The 10,353-nt window shown below is 42.5% G+C and overlaps 1 protein-coding gene across 1 annotated transcript in view; it reads right to left on the bottom strand.

The window, feature by feature from the left end:
• Nucleotides 1–704: 704 nt before the first annotated feature.
• LOC136707088 (NACHT, LRR and PYD domains-containing protein 3-like) overlaps nt 705–10,353 on the bottom strand; it is a 99,935-nt gene continuing 90,286 nt past the window's right edge. Inside the window, exons 11-12 of the mRNA XM_066680974.1 lie at nt 7,661–7,707; nt 705–1,626 (exon numbers count right to left, since the gene is read on the bottom strand). Of these exons, the coding sequence (XP_066537071.1) occupies nt 1,085–1,626; nt 7,661–7,707 (589 nt within the window). The 3' untranslated portion in view covers nt 705–1,084. The remainder of the gene's footprint in view (nt 1,627–7,660; nt 7,708–10,353) is intronic.

Here is a 10,353-nt window from a genome sequence, read left to right as displayed (position 1 = left end):
AATATTCCTGCGGAGACAATCTAAAAGATAGATCTATGGATGGTTAGTAGGTTATAAAAACAGATATGAATATAGAAATAACAATGGAAACGAGTAAACAGGAAAACCCGAGCGATCAAAACAGCTTCCAAACGGGTTTCTTCCTCACAGTCCTGAGACAGGGGCAGTTTACTCTGAAATATCCAGTTATTTTCAGAGTCTGGTTCCAACACAGTCATCCCGCTAGTGTTTAGACACACACACACACACACACACACACACTTTTGATCAGTATAAAACAAAAAGCCAGAATCTCAAATTATAAGAATATTTTATTGAGTTTGAGTTAATTTCTGTTCAAACAGCTTCAACATTAAAAACAAGGTGAAATACATTTAATGAATAAAATAGTTATTTTACATATTTGTATTTCATTATAAACAAGAATAGATGTACATAAAGATATATAGTGAGATAGAAATACAGATAAAGAGAGAGAAATGTGGTTTTATTTTTTCAGAGAGAGGTACGGCCTCTGCCTCCATTTCCCAGAACCTCTCTCACCACCACGTGACACAGGCGTCCAATCAGAGCGCTCTCCTGCTCTCACAGCCTCTGGACTCACCACTGCTCTCCCTCAGTCAGCATTTCTCTGTCTCTCCAAAGAAAACCTCAAACCCCCTCGATCAGCGTCCATCTCCCCCCCCCAACCCTTTATCGTTCCTAGGCTCTAAACTCTTCACAGAGGTGCAGTGGGGACCATGTGGATGGTTTCCTTTACAAATAAATTCATAGCTTCAATCATTCTAGAGTTAAAGAGAGATTCTGAAACTCATTCTGTGAATGAGAAAAGATTAACGAGCCTTAATCACCTCATCATCATCAATATCCACCGCCTGAGGAACAACACACAGCACAACATCACACCGTCATTTTCACCTTTAGACCTTCACTCCATAGAAGCCCTTTATAATGAAACAGATGAACGCATTAATACTGAGTCATCCACAGCTCATTCTCTCAGAGGATGATCCTCCTGACTCCTACTCACTGATAAAGACATGACCCTGTAACTAAATACAAACTATAAACTGTGTTTAATCCACTATTCTATCTCACACAGACGCGCTGAGGAACCAGGAACAACCCCAATCCCAGCGTAGAGCGGCTCAGTGAATGTGGAGGTGAAGGTGTATAAGTGTGTGAGTGTGTGTGTATCAGTAGAGATGGCGTAGAAGGACAGAGTGCCGGACCCACAGTCCAGATACACTCCCACTCTGTTAGACTCAGATGGGGGGCGGGGCATCTCAGTTCTCTGATTATTGTGACTGACCCAGTAACTGTTCTGAGAGCAGAACAGACTCCAGGACAATTTATTTAATCCAAACACACCATCAGCTCTGTGTCCTTCCCACATGATCCCTCTGTGTGAAACTGAGATATAAACCCCCCCCCACCTCCACTCCACCTCCCAGTAACAGCGTCCAGTCAAACTCTCCACACTCAGAACCTGACGATGCTGATCAAATCTCTCCAGACGATGTGGATGTGACCAAGTCTCCTCCACCCACTCCACCTTCCTGTTTCCCTCAGACAGAGAGAGATCAGTGTGGGCTGTGTCTGGATCCAGAGTCAGGTCACAAGCATCTGTACACACACACACACACACACACACATTCAGATAAACACACACACACATACACATTCAGGTAAATACAAACACACACACACACACACATTCAGATAAATACACACACACACACACACACACACACACACACACACACACACACACACATTTAGATAAATACACACACACATTCACGTAAATGAACACATACAGTGGGGAAATAAGTATTTGAGACACTGCTGATTGTTTAAGTTTTCCCAGCTACAAAGAACAGAGAGGTCTGTAATTTTTATCGTAGATTCACTTCAACTGTGAGAGACAGAATCTAAAAAAACAATATCCAGAAAATCACACTGTGTATATATATACACACACACACACACACACACACACACACACACACACATTAGCCCAGACATCCATCCTTGAGATAAGATCGGGACATCCCTTGAGTGTGTGTTTTCTCTCTGTGTGTGTACGAGTGACATTGTGCGTGTTGTGTGTAAGTGTGTGTGTCCTCTATATGTGGAGAGTCTGTGTGTGTGTGCTGTGCGTGTGTTCTATGTGTTGGGTGTTCTGTGTGTATGTGAGTGACTGTAGTGTGTGTGTGTGTATGCGTGTGTGTTGGGTGTAACTGTGTGTGGGGTGTGAGTGTTGAGTTTTGAATGTTGAGTGTGTGTGTGTGTGTGTGTGTGCATACGTGAGTGACTGTGTGTGTGTGTGTATGTGAGTGACTGCGTATTTTGTGTGTGTGTGCATTGTGTGTGTGTGTGTGTTGGGTGTAACTGTGTGTGACTGTGTATTTTGTGTGTGGGTGCGCGTTGGGTGTTACTGTGTGTGTATGTGAGTGACTGTGTGAGTGTGTGTTTGTGTGTGTGTGTGTGTGTGTGTGTGTGTCTCCAGGTGAGACCAGGTTGGTGTCTCTCCGTTTCCTGGTTGTTTTGTGTTCAGTGTAATTCCTGTTGACGTTGATTGTTGTGCTTCTGTCTTTGTGGATTCCCAGTTGTAATCATCCTTCACCTGAGATCCCACCCTTTAGCATCGCAGCTGTCCTGCCCCCGCCCCCACAGATCAAACCCTTTAGCATCGCAGCTCTCCTGCCCCGGCCCCCACAGATCCCACCCTTTAGCATCGCAGCTGTCCTGCCCTGGCCCCCACAGATCCCACCCTTTAGCATCGCAGCTGTCCTGCCCTGGCCCCCACAGATCCCACCCTTTAGCATCGCAGCTGTCCTGCCCCGGCCCCCACAGATCCCGGCCCCCACAGATCCCACCCTTTAGCATCGCAGCTGTCCTGCCCCGGCCCCCACAGACCCCACCTGCTAGCATTGAGACTACACAGTGCAGATCCTGTTTGTTGTGTATTAACACTCCGTCTATGCTGCTTTAGCCCTGCAGGTCCCTGCAGTTTGCGATGCAACGACTGTTGTCTGCCATGACCTTACTGCTGGATACTGCAGTTACTCCTGGCCCTGGCTGCCCCCCACATGTTCTTCCACCCCCAGTTCAACCCAATGTTTGTGGCGTACACTGCTCCTGAACTGCACAGATGTAGGTGTTTTTACCACCTCTCTAAACACTGCTGCAGTCTGTAGAGCTAGTGAACTCAACCGGAGACATTGTGTTCACCGTGGATTAAACCCCACTAAATTAGTTCATTATTCTAATGGCACTAACATTTGTTTATTCTGGACTCGCTCACAGCTCATTTTTCAAACCGTTTTCTAATCTGTGTAATTTAAACATTCTTACCCCTGCTCCCCCTGAGTTCCTCATTCACCCTCCTAAATATCCACTCACTCTCTAACTAATCATATCTGTTTAAGAACTAATATTACACTCTTAACCAAACAGCCCACCCGACTTTAGTGATGTGCGTAAGACCTGTTATTCCGGGCTTGGGTGGTTTGGCTGTACATGTATTCTCATGACTTATTGTGAGTAGCTTTCTATCAAACTATCTGTCTTTATTACTGCACTGCTGGTCTACCACCCTCACGAACCTCGTCCATCTTTATCTCTGAACTATACGAGCTACTCCAGTTCATCTTCCTCTCGACTGCTGTTACTCTGTGACTTCAGTTTACATGTTAATGCTCCTGATAACAACTTGTCTACAATATAACCACCTCCATCTTTCATCTTCACAACATTGCACCCAAAAATACACCATCTCTCTCTCAGTGTGGGTTTCCATTCAAATCATTCGCACACGTTTAATGTAATAAAGAAATATCAGCAGAAACAAAATAAGTCGTATTTCCATCCACTGCACTTTAGCGAATAAACTTCAGATGACGTAGGCTTCGTGATCAGGGACAGCATCGAAACGAGGGAGAGGGGGGATATCAATAACACACTTTATATCAAAAAGCTTATTTAATATTTATTATTTGTTGAATCTGTCATTTCTGTGTGTGGAGCTTGTTCTTTAATGTTTTTAGTGGAAAGTAAAATCCTGTGTGGTCTCTGACTTTCGTGTAGCGCTGCTGTGTGTCTACAATATTCCACACTTGCTCTAAAATGAGAAGCTCGGGCGCCGGTGTGAAACAGAGTGGTAGAATTTGGAGAGGAGAGAAGAGGAAGGAGAGTCGGGGGGAGTCAGATAAAAGCCTGTGGTCGAGGGGTCAGTCCGGGGCTCTGGGGGGCGCTGTGCTGCATGAGCAGTGAGTATAAACCCTTTTCCATCACCATCGGGCTAACATTCATATTCTTACTCCAAGGGAGAGGAAAAATATGTTTCACAGCAACAGTAAGTAGAGAATAATTTCAAAATTGTACATAATCCATCCATCCATTATCTGTAACCGCTTATCCAATTTAGGGTCGCGGGGGGTCCAGAGCCTACCTGGAATCATCGGGCGCAAGGCGGGAATACACACTGGAGGGGACGCCAGTCCTTCACAGGGCAACACAGACACACACACATTCACTCACACACACACACCTACGGACACTTTTGAGTCGCCAATCCACCTGCAACGTGTGTTTTTGGACTGTGGGAGGAAACCGGAGCAATTGTACATAATATCTTTTTTAAAAATTATACAATTTGTTTAGAAAAATATTTTATTAAAAAAAGAGAGAAATTTTTAAACATTAAGCAGCAGCTTGGATTTCTCAGTGCGAGCAGAGAAGGAAAAGAGAAGGAGCAAAGTCTCAGAGGGTCAAGAAAGGAATCTTTAGCGATGTCAGAGACACTCCAAAGATCAGTTTACGCTCTCTGTAAAACAGCTTAATGAAGAACTTCTCAAACTATAGAATTAAACCTTAATTCCCATTGGTTTAAACAGTTTGAAGTCACATGTGTGCACCACTGTGTGAAGTTAATTCCATTTAGAAAATCAAAACAGGTGGAATTAATTTACATGTGTTTAAAATCACCTTTTGATATGTAACCTCTGTAGGAACCAAGGAGTCCACATACTCTGTGTGTTATTTGGTTAAGAACGATGTAAAACATGGTTTTGTCTGAATGATACTACTTTGTGTAACATATAATCTCTTATACTGCAAAAGTATGATTCAGAATCCTGGGATCTTCATTCAACAGGAACCTTCCTTAAGTCGTTGTCTTGTCAAGTGTCATAAATTGGGTACAGGAAACATCCAATCGGGAGCAAGAGATGCTCCAATCCTCCATCCCTGAGGACCAATTAGGCTCAAGGTGGGTTTCCTAAACTTAGCTTTAAAACCAGTGGTGCAGATTTCTAAGTTACAATTCTCTTCTGGTCAGAAAGAGTTTTTCAGCAGAGGCTCTTCAGCTCAGAACTTTCTAGAGAACGCTCTTCAGCTCTCTTCAGGCTTCTTCAGAAACTCTCCAGATCTCTCTTATGGCTCTCTCCTAAACATGCTCAGTAGAGGAACGCCAGTGACTGCAGTGCTACGAGGCCTGCATCTGCAGTTCCCCAGGAAGCCCGCCCTGGAAACACCACGCGTCAGTGACATACTCCCAGCTGTCTCCAGTCCATCTCCAGGGATACGTAAGGTCACTTGGTTTCATTTCTTTCATTGCTCAGGTGTTTGGTGTTAAGTGCTTTGCTGCAATAAACTATAGCCTTTTTAAGAGTTTAGGGTAATTATCATAGAGAAATTCCCTCATATATTAATCTCCCTGTTCCCTCATGTATCGCTGTAATCCATTTCATTATATGAATGCATAATCAATATTCAATATTTGATATTATTATTAATAAACCAGTTGTGTGATAAAACCAGTCCTTGGTTATTTGTGTGTGCACTTTTCTTGTACAGAATTATTACTTTTAGTTCAGATTCAATTTCAGAGTCAAGAACCTACAGCGGATCAATGAGCATAATTCATTAATAATAATTGATTCTAGCTAATTCTGCTCTATAATGTGTAAAGTCATCTAACATAGTCATCAACACTTGCTGGTGAACTTTTACAGAGCCACCATCGAGAGCATCCTGACATACTGCTGCACAGTCTGGTTCACCAGTTGCACAGCACAGGACAGGAGAGACCTGCAGTGAGTGGTGAGACCTGGAGACACAGGGACCTGGAGGTTGTGGGTTTGATTCCTGCTCCGGGTGACTGTCTTTGAGGAGTTGGTGTGTTCTCCCCCGTGTCCGTGTGGGTTTCCTCCGGGTGCTCCGGTTTGCAGGAGAGACCTGCAGAGAGTGGTGAGAGGGGTGGAAATAGGAACTTCACTACCCCCCCAGTGACATTTACAACAGCTGACTCACAAACAGGTTGAAACACAGCTTCTTTCCCCAGGCTGTGAAAGCCATCAATCCATCAGCCATACCCCCCCCCCACCACAAACTACTGTAACCAATCCATCCTGATTGATAATCAGTAGAATCAACGGACAACCACCATTCTAATGCACAAGCAATAGCACACAGCACTTTTAAATTAAGCCTGTATATATCTTCTCTGTTAATGCTCTGAACAATCTGCTATTTTGCACATGTATAGATTTTATATTTTAACTGCTGTCTGAGAGATGATGCTAAAACTGCATTTCATTGTTTTAACACTATTCTGAACATTGTTTTCTCAGCGACAATAAAAGCTATTCTATTCATTCATTCATTATCTGTAACCGCTTATCCAAGCCAGGGTCGCGGTGCTATTCTGTTCTATTCTATTCTATTCTATGATGACCTACATGTCCAAGCTAAAATTGGACCGGTGCAGACACTACATATTATTTAATGGCTCCAAAACATGGAGCTTAACAAAATGAATTAAATAATAATAATATATGGGCGGCACGGTGGCTTGGTGGTTAGCACGTTCGCCTCCCAGCGCTGGGATCTTGGGTTCAAGTCCCATCTGGGTGGAGTTTCCATGTTCTCCCCGTGTCTGCGTGGGTTTCCTCCGGGGGCTCCGGTTTCCTTCCACAGTCCAAAAACATGGAGGGTAGGTGAATTGGCTTCTGTAATAACTGTCCTGGTTTGTGAGTTAATGAGTGTGAATGTGTGTGTGCCCAGATATGGATTGGCGCTCTGTCCTGGGTGAAATCCTAGTGCCCGATGCAGTCCTCCAGGTGGACGGTCGTTTCTGGTCGAGAGTATGCTGTGCGCGTTTGGCTGCCGCTTCTCGCCAGTGTGTGTGTGTGAATTGAGCGTTCTGAGCAGTGTGGATTGTAAAGCGTCCTTGGGTGTCTAGAAAGGCGCTATATAAGTATAATAATAATAATAATAATAATAATAATTCATTCATTCATTATCTGTAAATAATGGTCACGGTGGGTCCAGAGCCTACCTGGAATCATTGGGCACAAGGCGGGAACACACCCTGGAGGGGGCTAATTATTCATCAAATAGTAATTAATTATCATTGACTCTGATAACCAAGTATTAGATCAGATTATACTCAGTATTCAATGACTGGGATCAGGATCAGGGGCGAAACAACTGGATTGGCACATTCCTTAACACAATCAGTTCTACACACAGACACAGTCTCAGAAGTGTTTATATATGAACACAACAACTTATTTTTATATATGTATACAGACACAAAAACTTGAAATGAGTGGAGAAAAGTGTGTGTGTGTGTGTGGCTGGTGGTTCTTACATTTCCGTAGTTCTGGTTTCATCCTGATCTCCCCTCCATGTTCCACCCTAAACACACACACACACACACATATCCAGGTCAGTAATGTCTGGCAGGGTTAAGGGATCTGAATGTGTCTTCACTGCACAGAAAATCCAAGGCAGTAGTGCAATGTCAGTAGGGGGCGCTATGGGCAATAATTTATATCAGCGTTAAATGAACATTTCTGAGGCCTTCAGTATGAACTCATAGTGAATTTACTCTTTTTCTCAGATAAAACTTTTACAGTCGTAATTAAACCTTTTTCTGTTGGTGAACGGTGGATTTGACACCTACAAATCACCACATTTAACACTTTGATGTGTCCCAGATGTGTTTCATACATTTATTGCTTGGTTGAAATTGGATGTGGTACAATAACATCCATAAATAACCTACAATACAGAGTAAAAGGCAGCAGTATTTTACAGCACGTGGCCATGGCAGTCTTTTGGCTTTTGTTTTGAACTATATTTTACTGCTTTTCCTATATTACTATTTTACTGCTGTTCCTGATCGGTGAAATTAAATCTGTTCCCAGTGTAGATTAACAAAGTGAATTAATTTAAGAGAACTGTTATTTAATGGTAACTGATGTGTAGTATTAATAATACATTTTAATACATTTAATAACATTTAATACACTTTATTCAACAAAAAATAACAAAACATTAAATAGTTTGAAAATGGCAAGTGAGAAGTATTTATTGGTCGCTTCATCATTTGTTATGAGTTTAATCAGGAAAAATTGCTGCAAAAACATGATCAATTTGTTCTGTTCTTGTGGATAATACTGTGTCCAAAAGTATGTGTGAGCTTTAGTTTAGACGACTTAAAGATAAGTTTGATATTCTGGCGATCGTGAACATAGCGTATTTAGGGCTGGACGATAATTCAATATTAATATATATTGCTATATAAAATATTTCAATAACAATGATATGATTTTAAAACACATTTTCATTATCTCAATATACATTATTTACAGCATCTGACTGACGTCCATTACAGGGCGCTGTCGACAGTTCAGCACTCTATTTATAATTTAGTTAAAAAATATTAATATTGGGCGACACGGTGGCGCAGCAGGTAGTGTTGCAGTCACACAGCTCCAGGGACCTGGAGGTTGTGGGTTTGATTCCTGCTCCGGGTGACTGTGAGCTGTGTAGGTTTGTGTAAATTTTAATCATTAAATATATCCAGTCAATCTATCAAAATAGTAACCCTTGTATAAAGTTAGGGCGGCACGGTGGAGCAGCAGGTATTGTCTCTGTCCCGCTCCGGGTGACTGTCTGTGAGGAGTGTGGTGTGTTCTCCCTGTGTCTGCGTGGGTTTCCTTCGGGTGGCTGTCTGTGAGGAGTGTGGTGTGTTCTCTCTGTGTCTGCGTGGGTTTCCTTCGGGTGGCTGTCTGTGAGGAGTTGGTGTGTTCTCCCCCGTGTCCGCGTGGGTTTCCTCCGGGTGCTCTGGTTTCTTCCCACAGTCCAAAAACACACGTTGCAGGTGGATTGGCGACTCAAAAGTGTCCGTAGGTGTGTGTGTGTGTGTGTGTGTGTCTGTGTTGCCCTGTGAAGGACTGGCGCCCCCTCCAGGGTGTGTTCCCGCCTTGCGCACAATTTCAGATTAGGCACAGATTCCAGGTAGGCTCTGGACCCACCGCGACCCTGAATTGGATAAGGGTTACAGATAATGAATGAATGAATAAATATTAATATTGACAAAGCTAATAGGTTCATGTTTGATGGTGAGGTCATGTTCTTGTTGGTTCTTGGAGGTTTTTCAGTGGATTTTATACTGTTCATATCAATATCGGAATTATCTCAACCTAAATGAATAAATATATATAAATGTCTGCCATATCATCCAGCCCTAGGTGTATTAATACGTAATTACTTATTTATGAAATAAAATGATGTGTGAATTTAAATGTTATGCAACATTTACCATAAAATAACAAGAGTGGGCGAATGATTACTTTTTGAATTACAATTATACATTACACGATTATTATTATTATTATTATCGTTACACTTATATAGCGCCTTTCTAGACACCCAAGGACACTTTACAATCTACACTGCTCAGAACGCTCAATTCACACACACTGGCAAGAAGCGGCAGCCAAACGCGCACAGCGTACTCTCAACCAGAAACGACCGTCCACCTGGAGGACTGCATCGGGCACTAGGGTTTAACCCAGGACAGAGCGCCAATCCATATCTGGGCTCACACATACAGACATTCATTCACACACCAGGACAGTTATTAGAGAAGCCAATTCACCTACCCTCCATGTTTTTGGACTGTGGGAGGAAACCGGAGCCCCCGGAGGAAACAGCAACTCTCCTATGAGTTGTCTCGATGTCTTTAAAACATTTTTATATATTTGTATATTCACTGGGTTTTTACACATTTTATTATTTATTTATTTATTTATTCTTTTTTTTTGTACATTTGTATTATTTTTAAAATATATGTGAATGTGTGTCAAATTTTTGGAAAACGGGAATGGAAATATTCAGTGCGGAAATGCAATGACCACACAAACTCAGTTTAGGAGAGTTGCTGATAGGCCTCAACCATCTGCTAGAGCCAAAGTAGTGCTGACAGAGACCAGTCTTCAACATTTTGATAGTGATGGATATTTGTGGGAACTTTAGATGTTCTCAGCTCTGCAG

The sequence above is a fragment of the Hoplias malabaricus genome, chromosome 9, assembly GCF_029633855.1.
Source record: "Hoplias malabaricus isolate fHopMal1 chromosome 9, fHopMal1.hap1, whole genome shotgun sequence".
Classification (NCBI taxonomy): Eukaryota; Metazoa; Chordata; class Actinopteri; order Characiformes; family Erythrinidae; genus Hoplias; species Hoplias malabaricus.
Note: the sequence above shows the minus strand (reverse complement) of the source record. Positions and strands in the feature narration are given on the sequence as shown.